Genomic DNA, 26,443 nt, shown 5'->3' on the forward strand with positions numbered 1-26,443 from the left:
GCATCCCATGCAGGTCTGGTGGGGTAGCATGCACCTCTAACCCCAGAGCTCAGGAAGCAGGGGTGTGGATCTCTGGGGCTTCCCACTCAACTAGTCTTAACAGGTAAGCTGCAGGCTCCAGGAGAGACCCTGTCTCAAAAGTGAAAGCGGATATTGAATAAAAGCACCCATCTCTGGGAAAGGCTGACTCTCCCCCTGGTAGCCACCAGTGGCCTGGGGTTTCTTGTCTAGGGTGAGATCCCATGAATATTTTCCACTTCCACATTAATATGTCTGTTGATACTGCCATTGTTTCGGGGAAAGATTAAAACATCTAATGTTCCAACAACTTAAAGAGGAGAACAGGAGAGGACAGGATCCAGTGCCAGCCTCTGTCCTCCCTGTGTAACCTGGGGACACACAGTGCCAGCCTCTGTCCTCCCTGTGTAACCTGGGGACACACAGTCCCAGCCTCTGTCCTCCCTGTGTAACCTGGGGACACACAGTGCCAGCCTCTGTCCTCCCTGTGTAACCTGGGGACACAGTGTTAACCTCTGTCCTCCCTGTGTAACCTGGGGACACACAGTGTTGACCTCTGTCCTCCCTGTGTAACTTGGGGACACAGTGTTAACCTCTGTCCTCCCTGTGTAACCTGGGGACACACATTGTTGACCTCTGTCCTCCCTGTATAACCTGGGGACACAGTGTTAACCTCTGTCCTCCATGTGTGTAACTTGGGGACAGACATTGTTAACCTCTGTCCTCCATGTGTGTAACCGGGGGACAGACAGTATCACCCTCTGTCCTCCCTGTGTGTAACCTGGGGATAGACAGGTTTTGAAGAAACTCTTGGTTCTTAGTAGGAATGGCCTTTAGAGACCAGCCTTGACAAGTGCTTCTGAAGCCAGCTCATTTTTCCCCCTGGCCTTTTCAGTGAATGAAACAAAGGTATATGCTCATTACACCTCCTTACACTAAGCACAGACTGGATACTTGGTGCTGCACTTAGCCACTCTAACTGTAACTCCTCTCCCCTGGTAGTGCCAGCATTTGCCTTCTCTTCCACACTAACGCTTAGCGCTGCCCGCCTTCCTCCTCTCTGATCTCCACAGGGCTGGTCCTCGGTGAGCAGGTGGATCTTTGTTTTAACACTGCTTTCTGTTTTTAGGTTTTACTCTTTTAACTTTTCTCTGTGATTGCATAGACTGTGTAGTTCCAAGGGGAAGTCCATAAAACAAGGTTACTCAGTTCATGAATATACCCTTCTACCTCGTTCTTCTCCCTTTTTTGTTATGTTCACAGATGAGGGCTGAGGAAACACCACATTCCCCCTGACCCCCACTTGTCTGTCTGTCTGTCTCTCTCTCTCACTTTGGGGTAGCAGTAATGGATGGCACACTTTTCTCTGCCTTTGTTTGCATTATGTGATTAATCTATAGCAATCTGTATAAAGAACTGTGAGCCAGCGCTTCCTTATGTGTGGTGTCTTGTTGGGAGGATGTACTGCAGTCACGACAGCCTCTCTGTGGCCACATGCTCAGCTTGCTGGCAGTGGCTTTTAAGGTAATTCATAGCCTAATCATAAATTAGGAATTACATACATGCATATACATATTACAAATTTTGCCTTTGTTTTTAATGTGTTTCTGTTTTGAGTGGCACTATATATTAGTTGCCTATTTAGGTTTCTCTTTTTCCAGAAAGGAGAAGAATTTCTTAGAGGAATCCCTTCTGCTAACCTGTTGCTGTTGTATAATAAATTATTTAACTCATAAAACTAATTTAAACATAATTAAAACCATGTGCCACAGCAGAATGAGCAGTCATGTCTCCTGGCCAGACATGGTTAGCTTGCCCCAGACATCAGTCAGTATGTTGCCATGTTGGTGCTAACAAGAGAAGAAGCTCCTGGAGGCCTGGAATTCCTGTGTCATCAGAGCCTGACAGTTTGAATCTTGTAGCAGACAGAGACAGATCTGGGTCAGTTACCTTACTACTGTAATGTGAAGTCAAAAAAGAAAAAGAAAAACAACTAAATTCAGTGTTGTTGTTGTTGTTTTTTTATTCAAGAAGTTTCCAAAGGCTGAAATATATTTTAAGTGTAAATTAGCTAGTTATTGATGTAGAAATCATTTTTAATTTTTATCTGGATTTAATTACTTATTGCTGGACTTGTAACCATGAGTTTGCATTGTGGTCTTGTTCACGTCGATGCAGGCGCTTGTATTTTTCCTTCAGTGTGTGGGAAATACCTTATTCCAACTTTGCAGCTTTGCTCCCCATTTCTTCTCTCGTGTGGGCTCTTGACTCTTCAGTTGCCTCAGAGGTCCATCCCTGTTCCCGGGGCATGAGCTGTTGAGAAAACTAAAGGAGAGATTTAGGACAGCTTTCTCACTACTATCCAAGGCTAAGAGCCTATTAGAACTCTGCAAGTAGGGATGGAGGCAGGAGGATGGAGCACAAGGGTGGCCTAGACCCACACATGGAGGAGTCGGCCCTTCTTCTCTGCCTTACTTACTTGCTTGTATCCTCAGGGCCTCTCAAGAGAAGGGGGTCAGGTTGTGTGAAGCTTGTTTTCATATCTAAGCTGTCCCCTGCATGTCAGCCTCCCTGTCCAGTGACCATTGTGCTTAAAACTGAACCGTCTCTGGCAGGCAGCGGTGTACTCCACTGGCTACTCTGGGATGAAGACGCATCTATGGTCCTTGCTTCCCTTCACTGCACCTTTTGATCACTGAGATCTCAAGCTGGCAGAGTGGAACAAGCAGTGTTGAGATGATGCAAAGAGGAATGAGTTCCCGGATGGTCCCTATTTCATTACATCCAAGAGAAGGCACAAGCAGTGGTGTTGGTGGGTCAAGGCATTCAAGTCTGTGGGGTTTTGACTGAAAAAATGTTAGATTAACATTTACTAGGACAGCGGGACTACACAGAGAAACCCTGTCCCCCCAAAAGAAAACACAACAAAAAGATTGTACTGTATAAAATTGCACTGGGCGCTCTGCATGGAAGAGGATTATGTCTACACACAGCAGTGTAGTTCCAGGAGAACGAGCTAGTCAAGGTCACTAGAGTTGGGCTTTTAGATCAGGTTCTGACTTGACTGTGTGATGATACACTTAGCCTGGAAAATGGAAAGGATACTGTCTAGATAGAGCCTGTGGGAGAGCCTGTGCTGCGCTGAGTAAACAAGGCAGTGCATCTGACTTGCCTGCAGGGTAACAGACACTTTGTAAATGCTAGCTCCCTCTGCTTCCCTCTACTTTCTCCTCTTTTCTTGAAACATCACCCACAGAGTAAGCCTCAGTTCCTTAAATCTTTTCTGCAGTGATTGGCTGTTGAATTCCCTTATGAAAGTAGGGATGCCTTTCCTAAAGGACGCTTGTCCCCGCTTGCTGATTTATAAAACAAAGGGATTAAACCCCTGCCAGATGGAAATACAGTGGGTATCACTGTTGGATTGTCCAGCCCATCCCCCTCTCCCTGTTCCGCCCTCCCCTTCTTCTCTCACATACGTAGTCCATGTACTTTCCCACTTTCCCCTCATTTCATGAACTGTCGATGTTTAGGGATGTTTCTCACATCCCAGAGTTCTAAACACTTCCTGTGGCAGCACGCTTTGGCCAGCAGATGCCACCCTTTTGCTTCTTGTGCCGTCTGCTCTGTGCAGCCTTGAAGCAGAGGCTGCCAGCTGTGGATACTACATGACAGAATTAGTTTACCAGTCTTGAAGTTTGACATTTCCTGAAAATGCATCCTTATCATACAGACCGCACTGCTTGAGAAGAGAGATGAGTGACCTTTCAGATGCCTGAGAGCCTTGGCTTGCTTGCCCTCAGTTGGGTGGCTCTCTTCTTTGAACTTGATCATACCACCTGCCCTGTTTGTTTGTTTTTGTTTTTTGTTTTTTTCCTTTCTGGTTGGAGAAAAAAAATCAGCGGAAATGTAAATTGAATTTGTGAACCAAATTTAAGATCCATGGTAACATAATGTTGGCGTAGAATTTTAAGGTTGCTTATGTTTGAGTTTTATATTATTCTATTTCTGTTTCACATTTCATTTTTGTAAAAAGTATTATTAGCTCTTTGAATGATGAGGGATAATTCAGGGACAACAGAAGGCCAAAGCATTGGTAAGCCAGATGTGGGGTATGCCTGGTGATTGTAATGTTACCACCATTCCATACAAAGTCTAATGCACGGAGGATAGTCATAGTCTTTTATTTAATGGTGCTTGTTTTTGTGAGAGAATAGATGAGGTTTTGGGGTATGTGTGTGTATGTGTGTGTGTATGTGTGTGTGTGTGTGTATGTGTGTTTTTAATAGTTTGAGAAATAGAAGCCCAGAGATCTTTATGTAAACCAGCCAGTTTTCTCACTTCCCACCAGAGTTGGGTCCCAGGTCATTTCCTGGTCCTCTGAACTCTTGGGTGCTTCCTTTTACTGAGACAGCCACAGCTGTGAGCACATGTCAGATACTTAAGTTTGTTTTACAAGCCAGGAAAAAGAATCATTTTTAATATGTAACGAGTACTGATGTCAGGGTGGGGTGGGGTGGGGGACAGCAGAGGGACATTTATCCTTGGCTCAGTGTGCTCTCAAGCTTATTCAGAGAAGGTTGACAGACTTCATTTTATTGTTCATCTAGGTCAATAATTCCCAGGGTAAAGCAGTCTTGTGACTCTATATTACTTACCTAGTTGCCATGGGCTTTACAGTAAGTGTGTTGTCAGGAAATGTCATGCTAACTAAAAAAGACATTTTTTTATGGCATCCTTTTGGCTTTGACCAAATGTAATCTCTGTCAAAACAAAGATGGCTATTGTAGAAGAGTCTTAATGTCTACAGCCAAGAGTTGGACTGCTTTTCTGCTGCTATCTCTGTCACTGTGCAACTATTAGTCTGCTTTAGGAATTTGCTCCTGAATTTTTCTTTCATGCTCTTATCTCCTGGTAATGTGGCCTTTTCTGCTGGTTTCCCCTCCACTCTTGCCCCACAGCAGTAGTAGATACTGAATATTTCTAACCGTCTGTGTATGTGTTATTTTCTTGTCCTATTTCCTGCTTTGTTTGCAAGAATACTTGCCTCTTTATGACTATGTTGAAGGGGCTGCAGAAGTGGCTCAGGGGTTAAGACTTGCAGAAGATACAGGTTCAATTTCCAGCAACCTCATGATGGCTCACAAACATCTATAATTTCAGTTCCATGGGCATTGATAGCCTCTTCTGGCAGGCAAATGTGGTATGCAGACAAGATATCCATACACGTAAAATAGACATAAAAAAAAAAAGAGAGAGAGAGACAAGGTTGTAGAGTTTGGGGTGGAAGTAGCACTCAAGTGCATACTGTGCACAGGCCCCATAAACACTCTGTCCATCCATCTCTCACACTGTCTTCCCAGGGTAGATCTTATCCCTGCTCACTGGGCAGCACGGCTTGGAAACACTAGGTGGTGTGTGTGACCCGTACAGAGCATGTGATTAATAAGTGATGAGTGTAGGCTTTCAGCTTTGATGTGGAGCCTGTTATTGTCCTCAGATAAAATACTTTTCTGCCTGGGAAGTGTGTCCTGCCCCTGAACCTTTGTTTAATTCAGGTGCTGTGCATTTCTTTCTCTAATGTGCTTTGGCAAAAAGCCACAGCACATGAGTGTTCAGATTGTGGTTTTTAATACTGTCATTTTAGCCCATTTATACATTCTTTGCAGAACTGCATATTTTTTGAGATTTTCACTCTGTGATAGCTTTCCTCCTGTGTTTATGGGACTGCGTTAATTAGAGTATAAATATGACAAGTGCGGAACAGGGTTTTTTTTCCCCCCTCATTTTTGGTAAAACCTTAGCAGAGCACAGTGATTGGAGCTGCAGTGCTGGGATGTATATTAAACATTTAGAAAGTATTATTAATATGTGGGTTTGTCTTCACAGTTCAGGCTTACGTGTAAGGAGAGCAGTGGGCTAGGAGGCAGGGGCAGGCCTGGCAGACCTTCCTAGCTGTGGGGTTCTGGAGGGGCTCTCGGGCTCCCACTCTCTGCTCGTCTTTAAAATGGAGCTGCTGTGTACAGAAGAACTGGATGTGGCGTGTGAGAGAGATGCTTAGGGTTCACAGGTTCTTAACAGCAGCGTCGGGACAACTGAGCAAAAGCAGGTAGATGTCTGTGCTCACTCTCTGAGGTCTGCAACTGCGGCCAGCCGCTTACTGTGGAGTGAATCTCCTGGCTGTGTTTGCCTCGGGGTTAGTGAGAATGTTAAACTTAAAAATGCCTTTCAAGTACTTCGCAGAGTGTTCATTTAGTAAATGTGATGTACATGTTTAGTACCTAAGGTAGGGAAAATAAATGAACCAATAAAAAGGTGGAAAGAGGTGAGCTGCCCCGAAACAGAGGCAGAAGGAGGCTCTGCTATGCCTCGCCAGTTTTGCTGGGAGCCCTTGTGGGAGTTCAGACTCACTCTGAAGCACTTTCAAGAAAGCCGAATTCTGCCACTCATGTTCCGAGGGCTAGGTGTCAGTCAGCCTGGTTGACACACTGGCTCCCTGCTGCTCTTCCTCCGGGACGCTATGAGAGCCGGTGGGGCAGGGCCGCAGAATGGCCCTGTTTGTTGTGTCTCGGCTCTTGTACAACCTGGGATGCTGAGGTGGCTGGTTACTGAGAAAGAGCAGACTCGTGTTCTCTTTACAGACTCACCACACTCCCAACTGCTCTTTATTTAGAAAAATTGTGGCAGAAACTATTCTAGGATTTTATGGCCTTCACACATGGCTGTGTGTAGTTTGAGTTTAAAATATCTTATGAGGAGCGGTGTTTAAAATGAGTGCAGTTGGGACATTTGTTACCCCTCCCAAGTGCTCTTCCCAGATGCACCAGGGAACAAAGGCTGTTCTCACGCATTGTGGAGAAAGGCTCCGTTCCAGACTCAGTGGAGGTTTTCCACTTTTGGAAGAGCTGCTGAGGCTCTAATCACAAACTGCAGCCGTTCTAGGATTAATTTAAGATAGTTCCTGGGATGAATTAACGTCTTGCAGTAAAAATACCATACACAACCTGTCACATTATCTGTGGCATCCTTTCCTGAGCCAGCCCAGTTAATGAGAAAACCAGGTGCCCAGGGTTTATTGCTGAAGGAATGTTTAATAAGGGAGCCATGCACGGTGTTTGGGTTCGTGGTGTTTGGTCAGTGTGTGAGTTGTATGTGGAGGTGTGTAGAAGCTCTGTGAGACACAGACATTACCTTTTTCTAATCTTACTGCCTCTCCTCCTGGCTCACTGGGGTGTTCCTGTGGAAAGATGAAAACCAAACAGACAGTCTGGTCTACTCTGCATTCCCTGACTTGTAGCTTTCTGGTGCAGTCCTCGGGGTCTTGGTACCATGTCAATAAGCTCCTGTGGGAGAATACATAGGTGAGCATCATCCCAGAGTAAGGCTCCTCCAAGGCTAGAACAGAGCAGGCAGCCTTGGCCCAGGGCTATCGATGATACCTCCATACCCAGGGGCATGGGACTTAGGAGGAAGAGCTAGTTGGGCCACTGCACATTGGATATGTGTAGCTTGCATTACTAAAATGAGCTCTGTTACACCACAAACATACCTCCTGTGTGTCTCTTAAAAGTGTGTGTCAGAGTTATTCCTATAAAACTGATACCCCTGTCCAGCTTGTGCTAGATGCTAAAAACATTTGTGTTCGTGACTCATGATTCAATAAAGCCCCAAGTTAGGAGTGTGTTGGTTGGCTTCTACATTTTTTTTAATATATTTTTTTTATTACGTATTTTCCTCAATTACATTTCCAATGCTATCCCAAAAGTCCCCCCTCCCCCCCCAGGCTTCTACATTTTGAATATTATTTTTTATTAATTCTTCTCATACGGTACATCCGGCCACAGCTTCCTCCCCATCTCTGTCCTTCCCCGGATCCCCTGGGAAGATCCAGGAAAAGGCCATGGGATGCGGTGGTTGTCACTCAAGACTCTGAGTCCTGGTGAGCCTTGCATAGGTGATTCTGGGGGCTGTGTTTTCCTGGTGTCCTTGACCCTCTGAGTCCTATAGTTCTTCCTCCCCTTTCTGTGGGCTTCACTGAATTAGCTCTCCAGCCCTCTTTGCAGGGTTGCTTTTTTTTTTTAAGATTGGTTTTTTGGGTTTTTGTTGTTGTTGTTGTTGTTTTGCTTTTTGTTTTTCGTTTTTTCGAGACGGTTTCTCTGTATAGCCCTGGCTGTCCTGGAACTCACTTTGTAGACCAGGCTGGCTTCGAACTCAGAAATCCTCCTGTCTCTGCCTCCCTAGTGATAGAATTAAAGTTGTGCACCCCACACCCGGCTCCTCTTTGCAGTTTTAAAAGCTTTATTTACATATAGTATCTAACTATTCAGACATTTTAAATTTCTGTATTTTGATTTATTAACTTCAGTTTGTAGAATGCCATCTCATTTACAAAAATATTTTATATCCTAAGACTATAAAAATATTAATCTCTGCTTTGTTTTATTTTTTTTCTTCCAATATGTAATCCATTTGCAATTTGTCTTGGTGTAAATTGTAAGGTAGCCACCCAGATTCAAATCTTTCTTAGCTTCTTTTGCTGACAGCTAAGGATTTTCAGAATGAGTGGTTAATTTAGAGGTATCTGCATCTAAATGTGGCTTGTTTCTACAGAGAGAAAGTTTCTACTTGAGACTTGGAGTTTCAGTATTCCTGTCTTAAAAAGCCTCCAAAAGAACTGTGAAACACATATTGATTTTGGCCTTGACTTCAGTGCATCTCAAACGGGCTGATTCTACAGAACTTGATTCAAAGCATTTCTTCTATGTCTTGATGCCTTTCTGCCAAGCAAAATTGATCATTTCTGACCAGAAGGCTCTGAGCTGAAGGAAAGTGAGGAGGCTCTCGGCTGCTGCAGGCACACTTTGGCTGTGCGTGTGGGGCTTTTAATTTTTCTCTTAAGCTCTCCTAGTCACTGTGCTGCTTGTCCCGTTGTCAGGGACCATTTGGAGGGCACATTTGGTACAGTTGCCTAGTCCTGGAGCTCGTAACCGGGTCTGTAGATGTCTGTTTCCTTGGCACTCTGATGAGTAGATACCCGGGGTCTTCCCTGTCAGTTGATTCTTGTCTTTTCTTGTATCGCGACATCTGCTGTGGTTGAGTCTGTGGTGCTGATGTGCTTTCACCAGCAATGCCTGGTCTGGTTTGTTGTTCGGTAAGAAGTATGTTTAGTTCCAGTCTGACAACTTCCCTGAGTGTCTAGGACAGTAGTTCTCAACCTGTGAGTCACGCCCTCTGTAGGGGAAGGGAGTGTCACACATCCGATATCCTGCATACCAGATATTTACATTACAATGTTGTAACAGTAGCAAAATTATAGTTAGGCAGCAGCAACCAAATAATGTTATGGTTGGGGTCACCGCAGCATGAGGAGCTGTGGTAAAGGGCCACAGCATTGGGAAGGTTGAGGACCACTGCTCTAGACTTTTGCAGATTTGCCCCTTGTACCCAGACTCCTGAGTTATAGCACCATTCAAAATCAGTTTTACCAGTAAAGGAACTGTGTTGTACCAGTGAGGTCAAAGGGTCAGTACATGCAGTAGAGAGAGCCATGGGAGTCTCTCTGTCAGCCTTTGCATCCATTTCACCACCAGATTTCCTTATCTGCTGAACAGACTAGAAAGACGGCTGAGTGGATGGGAACTCTTCTGACCCAGGGTTGATCGCCAGCACTCACATCAGGCAGCTCACAACTACCCTCCACACCCACACCCACCCTCACCCCCACACCAACCCCCACCCCATATTACACTTTTCTGAAGGAGTTGGTGAGTACAACGTGATGAAATGTGTATAAAATATATAGGTGCCCCTGCCTATATTAAGCATTTAATAAATGTTATTTTCTTTCTTGGTTTCCGGTGTTGCTTTGGTCTTCTTGGGGATTATACAGCCTCTACTCCAGCTGTAGAAAGAATGCTTTATGCGCATTTCAGAAAGTTTAGAGATTCTAGAAAAACTTAAAGATGTCTTGCTATTTATCACTCTCAAGCAACAATTTCTTTATTTTGATGTGCTTCCGTCCAGTTTTCTATGCTTATATGTAAGTTTCAGTCTTACACAGCTGAAATCTTTCTGCCTATAGTTTTAATTTTGTCATCTAACATAGCCTGTTTCATTGTATATTTAAAAATCTTTGCAGAACCATCTTTAGTAAATTACTGGTTTTAGTTATGTACGTGGATGTGTGAGCGTGAGTACAGGTACCAGCGGAGGCCAGTGATGTTGATTGGGTCTCCCTGGAACTGGAGTTCCTGACACATGGGGGCCACCTGCTGTGGGTGCTTGGAGCTGAGCTCAGCTCCTCTGGAAGAACAGTACTGCTGAGCCTCTGCCAGCCCCGTAGTCAGGCCTTTTTAAAAATATTTTTTGAGATAAAGTTTAGCAGTATAGCCTAGGCTATACTTCAAAATTCATGGTCTTCCTGCCTCAACTTCCCTTTTATTGTTGTTGTTATAGGTAGCTACCACCATTCCTGGCTTAAAATACTTGCTTATGGTCATATAATAGCCATTGCAGTGTATAATTTAGTTGACCTAATCAGTCAGTGTATTTGGCCTTTTGGGTTAGTTGAGATTATTCCAATTTATCAAGCCAGGAATCCTTGACTACCAGAGAGCTGCCTCGGGTTGAGTCTTTGTACTTTCATTTGTAGGACACCTCCTCCCTCAGCTAAGTATGTGAAGTAGCCAGGGTATCCTTCCCGCCAGCTCTCTGGTCGTCTGGTGTTTATTTAGGTTTCAATCTTTTTGGAGAGGTTTCTTCTCCTTACACTCCTGGGCTAGAAGAAAGGTGAAGGAGACTGAGTTGTATTTAGGTCTCTGGCCTGGTGGTGCCAAGTGAATGCCCAGGAGCTGGCCTGGGTAAATGCCACATGCCACTGTGTCCTCACTAGGAGGTGGGAAGACTCTTCTAAATGTGTCCTCACAGGACACACTGTTTTGTTTCAACTTCTTGTCTGTTTTCTGTAGAGCCAGTTTTAAAGTACGCTGAGACTGGGCTCACTTGTACCGTGGAATCTAGTGAGATCTTGTGCTCCTTACTTTCAGAAACGTGGCCAGAAATAGCAATCCGAAAGACACGCGTCAGGCTCGCCAGGGAAAGCTGCTGTGCAGATACACTGAGAATCTGCACGGCCAGTGAATGGCGTCTTTGTCTCAGAACCCACAGCCGCCTGCTTCTGCTGTGATTGCAGTATCAGATCTGAGCTCAGCTTATAGCAGTTACTGAGGTGGCATTGAAAACAAAACTTAAATGCTGTGGTTTGTGTCCCCAAGGGTCACTTGAAACACACAACAAAAATAAAACAAAACATACACTAAACAGAAAGCACAAAACAACATTGCTCCAGCTTGAGGCTGTTTTCATTTGCTCTGCTGGGGTCTGAGACTGCCTGATCCAAGACTGCCTGGCTCCTTTCATTCTCTGATGTTAAAGGATAGTTTTAATCTCAAACACTTAGTCAGCTAGATATCTGAGTCCAGACTAGCTCCGAAATAGATCCTAAGAACTGCAGACAAGTCTGCAGGGTGGGTCCTACAAGGCCCTCTGAAGGCCACTTTGCTGTCTCCCTGTGGCAACCAAGGCTGGCAGCTCACGCATACTCTTATAGTCCAACCGAGGCTGGAAGCTCACGCGTACTCCTATATTCCAATGCTGCTCAGAACAAGCCTGTTGTTGGTTCTCCTGAGGTGGTGAGAGTTAAGTCCGTCCCAAGAGACTCTGGGTTCTGATTTCATTGAAACTGCAGACTTAACCAGAAGCAGATCTGGTTTTAGTCTTCGCTGATGCTTGCTGATTGTAACCTTGAAAACGAGGATTAATTATGTGACTCCTGACACCTCAGATTCCCTATCTATAGTCACATTACACGTTAGCTGTAAGTGATGATCGAATGAAAGGAACATGTGTGCAGAAGTGTGCTACATGCCAGCCATGTTGACAGCCGATGGATGTTAAGGTGGCTCCTGTTATACTGTACAGCAGCTGGCTGCCCAGCTATGATCCTAGCACTTTGGGAGACTGAAGAAGGGGAGGGGTCCTGAAAGTTGGAGGCTGGCCTTGGCTACCTAGTAAGACCTCGTCTTAAAAGAATTACCATATAGCTAGATCCTTGAATCTTGCCTCCTCATCAAGTAATGCTGGTTCCTACTTGCAGTTTAGATGCTTTCTCTTTTGTGTGCCTTGGTCTTGTATGTATGTAGGTCTGCTCTGGTCATTTTGCTTGATTTGCTGAGAATCACAGCATTAGCACCGTGGCAAGAGCTGGGGCCCATGGTGGCTCTTGACTTCTTTCATGGTCAATCCTTAGTCATATTGCCAGTACTGGCAGTTAGGGGTTAACGTTTCCAGCGTGCAGAGAAAACACCTTGCTGTGTGATGCCCTGTCTGTCTGTCTGTCCTGGCCGTGTCAGTAACTCTCGTTTGAGGACATTATAAAGTCTAGCTCATCAGCTCTGTCAGTGTTCTCAGACTTCCAGTCCGTATTCTTGTTTCATTCTGGGTGAATTGGGTTTTGCCCCTGTGAAATGTTGGTTTTGTCTTAAGTCTTTAATGCATTGGCATTAGTTCTGGGCTTTCAGCTCCATGGTAGAACCTTCACCGAGCCTGTACAAGGCTCTCCACTCAGGCCTGGCAACTGCAGAAATAATATAGACAACCATAGAGTCGCTCTTTCCTTTTTAGTACACACATGTAAGGCTGTAAATGCCCTTACATTACCTTACAACTGGCAATTTTTGATATGTAGGTATTTGTCTTGTAAAGTCAGGTTTATTGAGTTTTAATTTACATAATATAAAATTTGCTTCCATTATGTACAAGGTTGATGAGCTTTGACTGATATGTACAGTTTTATAAATAACCATAATTAAGTCACCCTGAAGTTTCCCATGACCTGGCTTTTGTCTGTGAATGTGCCGTTTCTAAGGTATATGAATAGAATCATTTAGGTCCAATTAAACCGTTTCTTCTTCTCCACAGAAGAAACGCTAAGTCATAGGCAGTGACAAATGCACACGTGCAGTCTGCAGTCAGACCACTTACAAGAGGGCATATGAACATGGAGTGTGGAGCCTCAGGTTACCAAGGACACGGTCACAGATCACAGGGCGCAGTGCAAGCTGGGTTTTGTTTGGTTTGTTTTTCCTTTTCACTAGTTTTCTGCAAGCAGTTTTTATCCATTGTGTGTAAAGTTGGACCTGACTTTGTCTAAAGTTGCCTTTCAGACCATGTTTATTAAAAATGCATGTTTTTCAAAAACTAATTTGGTGTGTGTGTGTGTTGATAGTGGCTGTGAGTTTTTGAGAGAGTGTTTGTGTGTGTGTGTGTGTGTGTGTGTGTGTGTGTATGTTGATAGTGGCTGTGAGTTTTTGAGAGATCCTTTGTGCCCAGGCTTACCTAGAACTTTAATCCTCCTGCCTCGGCCTCCCAAATGCTTCTGACTACAGGTGTGTACCACCACGTCAAACCTCAGTTTGCTGTTAACGCTCCGACTTTGCACAGGATTCTCTGGCTTCTTTTATGTGACGGGAAGAGAGAGGAAAGTCTGACCTTCTCTCAGAGGGCGGAGTTAGGATAAGAGAAGAAAGTCCGACCTTCCTACTCTCTTGGAAATTTCCAGCTCAAGAAAGTACACAGAAGCCACAGCACACAGGGATTTTTATGCGATTAGCCAACTCTTTTCTTAAATTATTAAGCTGCATTAAAACAGCGTGGTGTACTTGGAGTTTTAGGTCTCCCTGTCTTCTGAAAGATTAATATCACGGACCTTCTTAATAGGAAACCTGTGTATCAATTTAGAGCTACTCTTAAATTAGAGTTTTCCTTACAGAGCAAAGCTAGCAAACAGGACTGGAGTCAGTCTTGGCTTTGTGGTGCTAGGTGTCAAAGCTTGGTCTGCAGATGGTAGACACGTGTGCTCCCGTGGAGATGAAGCCCAGGCCAGGGAGGTTCTCCTTGCAGTGTCAGTGTAAGCAGGACACTGGATGAGCTGTTCGTTTTGGTCTTAGAACACACGGGTCCATTTTGAGTAATTGATATAGTGTTATTTAATGAACATATATTGTCCTTATGTATTTATCGATTATATACTTTTAAAACCTCTGTGAACTGCCCTGTGTCTGAGAGAACCCAGTAGGACATGGGTGTTGCTTTCACATAGAGATTTAAAATGGAAGGGCAGATTTCCTGATTCCGTTTTTATTAAGAACTCTTTTCTGGTGGCTGGAGAATACCTTGGCTCTCCTGACTCTCAGACAGTTCTTAAATTAGCAAAGAAAGGTATTAGGGGCCAGAGAGAAGTCGGAGCCAGGGCTGGAAGGCTGGGTGGACAACCCTCTACAGAGGGTGGAGTTAGCATAAGTATTGGGGCACAGAGGTCAGTGTTTTCATAGACCTTGGAAGTCCCCAAGTCTTTCATTTCTTTAGTCATTTTTATTTATATCACTGTATAAGTCAGGCTGACCTCAGACTCCATCCTCCTGCCTCTGCCTCCTAAGTGCTGGAAGCCTATATGTGTGCTACCATACTCAGCCCCTCACACCCCATCCTTAAGATAGTCTTGCTGCGTAGCCCAAGCTGGCCTCCTCTTCTAGATTCTCCTGCCTTACGCTACCAAGAATTAGGATTGTGAGCACAGGCTACCACGCATGGCATGAGGGAGGTTTTCTAGGGCCTGATGGAACTTGATTTTCCAGGACTGTTATTTGAATCAGAGAAACCTTTCATTAAGATTGTTACATTTCATGTAAGGAGCAAGTTCTGTTGGAGTGCTCAGGTGTGATGCGTATGAAATACACATCTCTTGATACTGTGTGCACAGTGTACCATCAAGGTGAGAGTTTAGAGAAGAAAAGAGTTTAACAGCCTTGACCCCTGTGTCTTGTCTATGGCTAGGTTTGCACACTGTGGGGCTTGCTGTGGAGGCAGGGAAGCTCTGCTGTGCGTTCTTAGGTGTTTAGTTTACACTGTCTGTGTTGATTCAAGCTAGGCTAGGTGTTATTCTCATACACTCTTCATTGGAAGAGCGTCACTGGAGCTTTTGTTGAGGGCCGGGTGGTGCATTGTAGTTCAGCTGTAGCCACTATTTAGATTATCTACTTCCTCCTTTCCCCAAGGAGTTGGAGGCAGTAGCTCCTACCTGACCTGTGCACTTGTTCTGGCGTGTTCTCAGCTTTACTGTGTGTACCTTGCCAATACTTACATCCAGTGCTCTTGTAGAACACATACTGTCATCCTCTGGTGCACACACTAGATAACATGCCCGTTACTGTAGAGCTACAGAGGACAGAGCTCAAAGCCACTTACTACCCTTGACCCAATAGTCCCCCCTCTGGCGGGAGTTCCACTCTTCATTCGCCTTGGCAGCAGTGTTCCTGACCTGGTAAAGCTGCCAGTACAGTTGGTTGATTGGACTTAAACGTTCAGCCAGTTGTATTTCATTGCGTCAGCACATCACACAGTAGGCACTTTGTGCAAAGAGCCAAGCACAGTTTTGTAGATGGGAAAGTGGTCCAGAGAGGTAGAGTAACTTGCCTACAGCCCAACGACAGCACTAGGAGCAGCGTTTTCAGCGTGAGGGCCACGTGACGTATTTAACGTCTGTTCCATTCAGACTTGTGATCGCCCACACTGTTCACTGCCTCGTCTTCACAACAAGCTTTCTCTCAGTTCTGTATCATCTCAGGCAAGTTATCTACCTGCTCTTCTTTAAGATTACATTTTACAAGTGTGAGTGAGCCGTTCTCAGAGGCAGAGGTGTCCGATCTCTTTAGAGCTGGTTACAGGTAAGGGAGCTGAGCTCAGGTCCCCTGCAAGAACAGTAGGCACTCTTAACTCCTGAGCCATCGCTCCAGCTCTCTACGTACCCACTCCTAACCCGCATGGATCTCTTCTGTAAAGGAGAGCAGTCCTAGTGCCTGCTAGGACTAAAGATAGGCTAAATGAATGTACAGTGCTTATGCTAAAGGTAATTAGCATGTTTTACATGCATACCCGAGGAGTCCAGTAATCAGGTGACGTTGTATCATACTAAACAGGCTGAACTTTAAGACTAAAAACAGATTTAAGAACACATGTCAGAGACCAGTTGTCAAGATGAACAGTACCTATACTAGGTTGTAGAGGGTACTTGCTCAGAGCTCCTTGGACAGACAGCATACACCACCAGGCTGGGAAAGGCAGCGGCTTGTGGCCTTTGGGTGATTGTTAGACTGCAGTGAGCGCAGTCTACCATCAGCCTGGACTGATGTGCCGAGAGACTTTCAGGGGGCCTCAGAAATTCTAGATGCCCTTGATCAAAAGACTTTCTGTGTTCTCCATCTAAAGCAAGAGCTCTCAGAACAAGAGCCTGCTGTGAGGAAGCTCTTCTCACCTTCAGTAGTGAGCCTGCGCCGACTGAGTTCTTGTCTAGAAGGGTCACATTTCTTAATATCTTGATTATTTCATTTTATCCAAGGAATACTGTTATAGTAGGAGTTGTTTTTTGTCTGAGGAACAACACTGCATGAGGCACACCCTTCACACATGGCTGACCTGGGACTGGATACTTGCTTCCCATCAGCAGAAAGCCTATAAATGTTCATTGAGCTGAGGTTTGTCTTCAAGGATGTTAGAGTTTGCATGAGGTTTGCCCCCCCAAACCCCACCCCCCTGCATAAAGGCTCGCATGGTGGAAGGTTGGTGTCGCTGCGACTTCATCAATGGAGGCTATCAACAGCAATGAAGACCCATTCATTTAGTCATTCCTCCAGCCAGGCAAGGCTTAGTGGAGTAGATGAGGTGAGGCCATTTCCTTCCCTCTGAGAACTTTCATCCTAGGAAGAGAAACAAGTGAAGAGAGTAAACATACAAGACACACTTCTGATGAGGAGGCGCATACGTGCTGCAGCCTCTGCCTGCTCACAGAGTGACATAGAAAATGGGACTTTACAAAAGTATCCTATTGTCCCGGCAGAAGGGGCTGAGTGGCTTAAGTTTTATGTACTTCAACAGACTCATTATAGAATTAATGTAGGTATTTAATCATTTATGGATCTCTTCTGATTCAAGTTCATTGAATTGTGATGTTAAAATTAAGTGATGACCAGAGCCCCTCTAGATGATCTGGTCAGAATAGTTGTGTGACATTTGAGGTGTGAGGATCTGAGTGGAAACCTGAAGGATGGGGGTGACCTGAGCACCAGCCACTGAGACAAAGGTCTTTGTGACTATTGGAAGACTCACAAGTGACATGTCCAAAGACCAAGCAAAGGAAGAGTTGTAAAGAGTGAGGCCTTTGTAGGAGAATTGGATTTAAAGATAGTAAGACCTGCTTTACTCTGGTTTCAGTTGTGCTTTTGCTGTGGGTTGGTGGTGGTGTGGACGAGGGGACTGGAGACAGAAACCACCCTGATGAACTTGAATCACACCAGAGATGAGCTCCACAGGGCTGGGCTGTGGGCAGGAGAGCTGTAAGGGAAAGGAAGAGCTCCCAGGAGAGGGGCGGTCCATTCCTGGGGTGGGGAGGAAAGCAGGTAGATAGCTAGAGCTCTCTTTAGTGCAAGCTGCAAGCTCCTGTAGCATACCAGGGAGTCCTATAGCCAGTACAACTGGAGCTAGATGATTCTCCTGGAGTAGATTCTGGGCTCTAGGTATGAGTGGCAGTCACAGCATAGAGAACATATGTAAACCTAGAAGGATACTCACGTTGAGTTCCTCCTGTCTGCTGAAAACCATTCAGACTTCCTGGATTGCTCATATGAGAATCTGATCCTTTGGATGCTGGTTTTATTTAGCAAAACTGTACAGACATTTTACTGAACCATTTGAAATTTATTTATGTCACCAAGGACCAGGAAGGTGAAATGCTATATCTGGCGCCATAAAACTATTGTCTGAGCTTGTTTGTCAGAAAAATCTATATCTGCATGGTGTGATCAAATCCTCAGCCCTGCCCTACTGGCTGTGTCCTAATGGGGAAGGCATAAAAACCCCCAGAGGACTAAGAGCAGTCATTGTTTAGATTTAAGGTGGCAGAGTTAGAACGAGAATGTCTGTCACCCCAGGTTAGAATCAAGGATAACAGAGCTGCTTAGAAACTAGGAACCCATAAGAAGCTTTAGACTAGGCAGCTGTTTGGTGCGAATTTTGTTAACAGCTGGAAAGGCAGGTGAGGAGTCATGCTTGAGGCCCATCTCTAAGATGCCGCACTTCCCGCAGAGTCTGAGAAGGTAGTGCATTTTCCTCAGCTTACATTACCCTCTGTCCTCATGCAAGGAAGTCTGCTTTCCAGGTCCCTGCCTCCCTGCCTGCCTGCCTTTCTTCTTTTGTTCCTCCCTCCCTTCCTTCCTTCTGTCCTCCCTCCCTCCCTCTCCTCTGTCTTTTCTCAAAGCATACATCCTCTTTACAGGGTTATTACTGACTTATTGTGCTTGTCACTACCTGTGTTGCCTCACCGGGGCCATGACTTCTGTTGTTTTGTTCACTTAATTGTCTTGTGAATTATCAGTAGTGATTGACCTGTAGTCGGAGTTCAGTGAATATTCCATAATGTGTGGATGAAACATTTTTGTCAAACAACCCCAAGTTGTTGAACCTTGTGGGAACTCTCAGGTTTTAGGTATTATTAGCACAGAGAGGTGAAATAGGTGCTGTGTTGTTTTTCACTTGTGGGATCCTACTTAAAGCAGCAGACTCACGAACAGCTTGGTTATGGGAGATTATCAGTAACAATGGCAGTGATCACTAGCATTTCTTGAATCAGAGCTCACTACCTGTCCGACATGCACTGTAGGAAGTCCTGAGCTAACAGTGTTTCGTGGCACTCATGTCCTCCTCTGAATCTTCTCACAGTCCAGTCTGGGAGGAAGAACTAGACCGTCTGTGTGTTCAGGGAGACTAAGGCTCGAGAGGGAAGTTGCTTCTTCAGGGTGTCACAGCCAGTACAGGCAGTGATCTGAGGATTAAGTTCTTAGCGACCTGTAACATTCAGTATTGGGTTTAGGGTGTTTTCTCTTGGAAGAGGAATTGAAAACACGGAAGACTAGGCAAGCGACAGTCTTCAGGGTGTCCCTGGGCCAAAAACATCAACCTCCAAGGTGGTATAAACCACAGCCTGGAAAAAAGACAGTTTATTCAGCTCAGCCTTCCAGCATCCCCACACCCTCAGGTCTTCCCATTCTCCATTACAAAGAACCCTTCATCTTCAACTGGTAGGCTTTTTCTGCTTCTCGGAAAACTTCCCTGAAACCAGCCAAAGAAAATTCCTGTGGTGACAGGTCACACTAAACCGTTTCTAGGGAGGCCACTGTAGCAGTCATTCACACCCTGCCCCCTGAGGAAGGTGGGTGGGAAGAAACTCCTTCTCCCAGCGTCTCTAACGCGGCCCTGTGGAGGCCTCAGGAAGGGGCTGACTGAGGGCTGTGGTAGTTTATAAATGTGAGCACAACAGGTCCCTTGTGAGACTCCGGCGAGCCTGTGAGTTCTAGGAACACTGGACTTCCTAGGAGCAACAGGGACGCTCGCCACCCAGTGTGCACAAGGCTAGCATTCACTCACAGCTCTGCAAGTCAGGCTGCCCTCGTAAAGTCAGCAACACCACACATGGGGCGCAGATTCCATTTCATTCTTAACGGAACTCCTGTGAACCTTCACTGCTCCCTCCGTAGACACAAACAGCTTATGGGGAAAGTGCTGGGGTTGCAGCTGTGTGCTACCACTCCAGCCTGGGACCACAATTTGCCAATCTGCTGGCATTTCAAAAGTCCTGTTTGGAACTTGAGTTATTGCATAGGGCTGGGCTGTGCTGGCCTGCCTTTCTGCAGAGCTGGCTCACATGGGCTGTGGAGCCATCCTGCTGGTTACCCTCTGATGCTGCCGCATGCTCCCTGGGAGATGCCAGGCAGGTTATCTAGTCACTCTCCCCTGGCTTGTGTGCCCTGTAGCATAGGGACACTGGAACACTCCTGTCCTTTCTCAAGAATATTAATGGAGTCAATCTGTCTGGCTCCCAGAGCTCAGCGTGTCAGCACTAGCCATATTTTTAATGTATATGTTGTCCCTTTCTCTCTGTGTATAAGATTAGTTGAAATTTCAAGGATTTGCCAGCCAAAGGTTGTACCCGCATGGTCAGGAGCCACATGCAGATGACCCACACAGATGCTTGGTTTCAACCTAGTGAATGTTAGTGGGGGTTAGTATGGCTGTGTGGGACTCTGGGGTATGGGGGGGAGGCTCATCTGCACTGAAGGTAAGTTCCAGACACAGGCATGAGCACTGTCTCTGAACTTGTATGGACTAGGTAAGAAGTAGGAGTCAGCGAGTTACTGTATATGATGAATATGTACTTCAGAGTTTTTCAGGGATGCCTGGTCTCAACAGCTCTGTGGTTGTGGTCATTGGAATTAGCTCTTGCTAGCAGCCGCTGCTCCTTGATTCTGACTGATCACACTATCCTCCTGCCCACTTTCCCTCTGGATGCTGGAGGAGACTGGGATTCTCAGCTCAGACATTGTGGTGACTTTTCTCACTTCTCTTCTAGCTCAAGAGCTGGACTGTGGAGGACCTTCAGAAGAGGCTCTTGGCCCTCGACCCCATGATGGAACAGGAAATGGAAGAGATCCGGCAGAAGTACCGGTCCAAGCGGCAGCCAATCCTGGATGCCATTGAAGCCAAGAAGAGGAGGCAACAGAACTTCTGACAACACCAGCCCAGCCTTGGTGGCTTCTGGGTTGCTAGACTCATGTCTGTTAGCCAGCACTTCTGCTCTGTCATCTCTCCACAGCACCTTTGTGAACTCAGGAATGTGCGCCAGTGGGAAGGGCTGCTTGGCAGTCACAGTGCCATTTGGTGTGTGCATTTACACTGGCAAGGTGTATCTTGAAGGGTTTGTATTGGTGCTTTTAACTCAGAATTCTAGACCCCAGGAGCAGAGACTCCTAGTTCAGTGATAGCTGGGAAATTTTTTACATTGTTTCTTTTTGTTTTCCTTCTAGTAATAGCTTTTGGTTGCTCGCCCTGGAAGACTTTTTAAAAATCTATAAATATGCATATATTATATATATATATAAATTATAAATAGATTCCCCACTCTGTGGTGGTGTCTCTGTACAGGTACAGTTTCAAACACTTTGCCTCTTTCCTGTGAGATTATGGTACTGTGCAGCAAGCGGGCAGAAGACACTGGGAGGCTCGTAGGTGGTCACTGAATCCCAGACGTCAGCTTCACCCATTGCAGGGTTGCATGGAGAAATTAGTCTTGGGATGGTTGTGCCACCACAGTGACGAGCCTCCCATGGTCCCCACTGGCCTCGGAAGCTGTCGGTGACGCCAGGAAAAAATGTGGAGAACTTGAGAGTTTGCTCTTTTCCCAGGAGACGCCTGCACCCTCTTTGCAGAGTAGCCTTTGCTGTCTCAACGCCTTTCATCCATCGCCACCCTCCCAGCTGCCTAAAGTCGCATCCAAGATACTGCCCAGTGCCTTAAGAGGAGACACATCTGTGAAAGGACAGGCTTTCAAGAACTTTCCAGCAAACCAGGCCCTATCCAGTCCAGAAAATCTCAGTGTTCCTGGGTAAAATCACACACGGCATTTGTTCTTCATTTCGTAGATACAGGGTAAAGGGCATTGCTTCCATAGTCCACATCCAAATACGTGATTGTTTATTTTTTCATTCACTGTGGAGGCTCTGGCAAGGGTAAATTAATGCCCAACTGAGGCTCACTCCCAGAAGGCTTAGTTGGATTCAGAATGGTAGGGAAGGGACTGTCATAGTCATAGTAGGTCTGATTGTATTGTCCAGGTGGAAAAATGAGACTCAGAGGAGAGGTGACATTACCAACACCACAAATCAGGGTAGACTAGAAGTAGGGATTGGAATTCAGAGCATTTGTCCTGTACCACTGGACCAAGAGCCTCTTCACTGAGAGAATGAAGCTACCACTGTACATCAGGTTGGCCCAGGAACCCCTGCTCTTTCCTTGCCTCTTTGGTACCTGAGCTGCTATGGAAAGGCTCCCCAGAGGAGCCGTGTCATTCAGTCCCAGCTACTAGTGGGTTCCTTACTGTGTCCCAGAGACAGACAGTCTCTCATGGAGGGCCTGCAGCAGGGTAGAGGACTTTGCAGAAGACAGTTACGGAGTCATCCCCGCATCTTTGGCTCAAAACTGCAGTCAGAAGGAACTGGGAAGCCAGTCGCCCTATTATTTCTTCTCATTTCATCCCTCCGATGGGAGCCCTGATGGGGCTGCACCTGAGCATTCTGAAATTCGACTCCATAATTGCTTTTGCTCCCTAACCTGAGAGTCGATAAAGTGGCAGGGGATGTTCTCTTCTGTGACCAGATTCTGTTCTTTGCAATTAAAGCAAGCTTTAAAAAATGCAAGAGGCAGCTGGTCTGCAGGACTTAGCCAATAAGGTAACTGTGTGACAGAGAGAATTAGGACAATTCGGGGATCTTGCTGAGATGATAAATGGCTGCTAGGACTTCCTGGGAAGCACGTGTCAGGCACTGGCCTAGGTGTACTACAGGTTTCATCGGGATTCCCTGGGCTTATTAAGTTATTTCTCACATGATGAAATTTCGTTTGAAAGGTTCCTTCCCATGACACTGTGGATTGGGATGCATGACATCATCCTGTGGGGCTGGTAGTCACAGGGACAGCAAAGTCCTAAATGCTTAGAATGAAGTGACCGTGGCTTCTCACGAAGACTTAAGTCTAAGTGGTATGTTCTTTTAAAGCTTAGAAACCAGGTGAATTAATAGTCTAGTCCCCAAGTCAAGAAAGCTTTTAAAACCCAGTACACAGGGCCTGCATAACATTTGCTGTGCTACTTAATAGCCCAGCTTCGAGCTCTTTCCTCTTGAAGGAAAATGCTTTGGGCTTTGCCAGACAAGGAAAACGCCCACAGCTCCCTTCTGAAGCAAGATGGGTGTACAGGAAAATAGCCTTTCCTGTGACTCTTCTGCAGCCATGAACCTAGATCTGGAGTCTATTTGGTTGCAGGCAGGCATGCATGTCTGCACTGCGCCCACAGCTTGGTCCACAGTCAGGTGCCTGGCAGGTCAGCTCACCAGCCGTTTGCCGGAAGCCGGCTGTTTTGGATTCCTGGCGAGGCGTATGTGCTGTTCGGTGGCAGAAGGGAGCAAACTGTCCTTTCCTTGAGGACCGAATCCAAGGAACCCCGTCTCACTTCTCTAGAGCTTGAACATTTGTGGCTCAGGCTTGCAGTGGACTCTCTGCTTCCAAGATGTGGAGGCCACACATAAATCTTCTTACTAGCAAACAAACAAAACCTCATACTCTCTGAACATATTGTAGTGTTGCTCCCATTCAGAAGCTTGAAGCACATTTCCATCTTTATTTCCTTTATATACATTTTTATTTTATATAAGATTTTACATTCCCCAGTAGATTGGACGAGAATTTGACTGGCTGGACGTGAGAGAGGTTGCTGGGTGTGTGAATAAACAGAGTAGTAATCGGAAGCCTCAGGAGTTGGGTCTTGAGTTCCTTACACTGTAGACTAGCACCTGACAATGCCAGATTCTTATTTTACCATTTAAAACTCAGTACCCCTGTCTAATGTCAGGAATGAGAGAGATGACATCACTGCAGATCCTGCAGACACTCAGAGACTAGTAGTAATAATATTATGAACAGCTTCTTGCTAATACATTCCCCAGCTTAAGTGAAATGGACAGATACCCAGAAAATTACAAAGGAACTAAGCTTACTCAGAGATGAAATGGCCAATCGCAACAGCCCCCAGCCCCTTTTCTACCGGAACTTGGTAGCTCTGAGAGACATGGGACTGACGCTCCGGTAACAACTGTCCCTCAGTGTCATGCCAGCAGACAAGTCCCATTCTTATGCCACTGGCCTTCCCAGCCTAAGTTTCAGGCTCTAAAGATTGCTGTCCTTTATTCTGGGGGAAGTTTTTCCAGCTCAAACTACACCCTCACCCTCACCACCCTTTTTAAAGCACTGTTTTTGTATTTTTATTAGAATTACATGCATTGTCTTTGGAATCCGTGTTCTTTGTGTCTCTTCCACCAGCCTGCACTCAGACCAACTTGGAGAGAAAAAAAAAATCTTAAATGCTGTTGCTGATGTAAATTTAAAAAAAAAATGTGAAGTTTGTAGCTTTAATCTTTTGTAACAAAAACTAATTAACACTGGCTGTAAGTGCTGACTCGAAATGCTATTTTGTAAGGTTTGGATGTAAATAATAGAGGTCAGCTGTTTGTATATGTGTGAGACATAGCTTCTTCCACTGCCATTTGGTCTTAACTTGAGGTACTTCCTGTGTGCTTTTATGTTAGAGTTGTCCCCTCATTTCTCCCCCAACACCTGTCACCCTTGTGTTAAATAAACTGTCCTTTAGACCACAGTCTGTCCCCTTTCTTCACATGAGGTTTTCATACATGTCAGTGCTGTGCAGTGTGTTGTGATTCTTGATGCTACTGGGTGGATATTCTGGGGTCCAGAGCCAGGAGAGAGGTCAGCTTGTTGACACACGATGACAGAACCAGTTGGCAATACCATTCCAATGAACTGGAATGGACATAGTTGTGTGTGTATGTACGTGCGTGTGCGAGATCTTTTAAAATGTTTTATATATATTTACTATATAATATATATTATCTCCCCATACACATATACACACACACACATACACACACACACAAACATCTCCCCATCCTTGCCTCTTTCATTCTTCCCATCCCCCTCTTCTGAGATGTCCCCTGAGCTTTGAAGGGGTCCTCACATCCCACCTGAGGCTAAGCATTCCACCACTACCCTCAGTGCTTCCTCCAGTTGTAGGTTTCTGCATTAACCACTGCCGGCCGCAATAAGGAACTTTTCTGATGAAAGCTGAACCCTGGGCTTGTGTATGTAGAGGGCTGTTTGACAATGCCACTGCTTAGCAAAATGATAGCAGTTGGTTTCTTCCTGGGTCAGTGACTAGACATACCCGAGGAGCAGCTGAGCCCAGAAGCACCACTGGGGAGACTGAGGGAAGTGTCCAGCCTGTGTATGCAGAGGGGAGTGACCGTGCTGCTGAAGCATCGGGGAAGCATCCAGAAACGTGAAAAGTGTAGAAGAAGCCAGGCCAGCAGAGGGTGGGGAGGGAGGAGAGAATGCCAGGTGGAAAGACAGGCTGGGGCAAGAGCCTGATGGACAGCCACTTTGGGCCAGCATTCAAGATGAAGCCGTAGGGCCGTGCCCTTGGGTGGTACATCCTCACCCAGGAGTTACTCAGTCTAATGACCCTGGGTTCTCTTTAGTCATAGAAAGTTCACCAGTAGTGGGGAGGGGCCGATGGATGTGGAAGGGCAAGTGCGGATCTTATAAGTCAGGCTGTAGCATTTAACACTCTCATTCTGTGTTCTTCTCTTGGAGTGGGGCAGTGGCATCTTATTGCCTAATGTGTTCACTCCCTGAAACAGGAGGCATACCTTTCAGACTCTCTCCACGGTTGACACATACTCCTGTTGGTCAGATTCTCAGTCTGAGCCGATTGAGGAATGATGCTGTAGTTTTCTAAGCAATTGGCATGTGACAGACAGTGCAGAGCCTTTCAGATATTCCGTGCTTCCTTTCAGTGGCTGTAATGCTCTCCGAGCCCACAGGGAGAATATATGTGAGTGCATGCGTGAGAATGTGAGTGTGTGTGTGAGAGAGAATGTGTGAGTGTATGTGCGTGTAAGAATGTGAGTGTATGTGTATGCGTGTGTGTGTGTGTGTGCATATATGTGAGAGAATGTGTGAGTATGTGAGAGAGAGATAACATCTGAAAATTTTGACCAAGGGACTGGTATTTAAAGATGCACGTGTCTGCAGTGCCATCATGAGCGAGAACTCAAGTTTAATCAAGAACATATCAAAACAAGTTTGCTGGTGCTGCACACCCACAGTTCAAACAGAAGAACTGTTGAAGGTAGCTAGGACGTGGAAGAGCAAATTTTTGAATACTGGTGAGCCTACCTGAGACCCAGTAGTTCAGGGTGATCCCTCAATGGAACTGTGCACATATCTCTACAAGACGTGCATGTATATGCATGGCATGGCATTGTTTATTGTAACCATCGCCGTGCTGCCCAGTCCAGAGTCTCAGGCATTCTGGGATCTCATACATGTTAGGTAAGCACTCGCCCACTGAGCCTTAGAACTCTTTTAAGTTGTCCAAGCTGTATCCAGGCAGGCTTTAACTTAGCATCCACCGGCCTCAGCCTCGTGAGTAGCCGGGGTTATAGGTCTGTATCATAAGCCTGTAACACTGGTATTCCCAGGTGGTCTCCATGGAAGAATTAACCTAGCACATTCGTGCTTGGCCTCTTAAGATCGGAAGAAGTCAGGTACATTCATGGTGGTATGAGGTCAGGTCCTTCATGTTGTAAAAGGAAGCCATCTGGATGCCCAGTGACAGTTGAATGGATAAGTGACATAA

General features: G+C 45.7%; 1 protein-coding gene across 3 annotated transcripts in view; it reads left to right on the plus strand.

The window, feature by feature from the left end:
* The window catches only part of Stk4 (serine/threonine kinase 4), an 81,412-nt gene extending 57,030 nt beyond the window's left edge, over window positions 1-24,382 (plus strand). For 2 of the 3 annotated variants that reach the window (XM_006499963.4, XM_030251913.1), the window contains one exon: window positions 20,531-24,377. In XM_006499963.4, the coding sequence (XP_006500026.1) occupies window positions 20,531-20,689 (159 nt within the window). In that variant the 3' untranslated portion in view covers window positions 20,690-24,377. Of the gene's footprint in view, window positions 1-20,530 lie in introns of all 3 variants that reach the window. The other variant, NM_021420.4, reaches the window with a different exon arrangement.
* The last annotated feature ends 2,061 nt before the right edge of the window (window positions 24,383-26,443 follow it).

Source organism: Mus musculus, chromosome 2 (assembly GCF_000001635.26).
Source record: "Mus musculus strain C57BL/6J chromosome 2, GRCm38.p6 C57BL/6J".
NCBI lineage: Eukaryota > Metazoa > Chordata > Mammalia > Rodentia > Muridae > Mus > Mus musculus.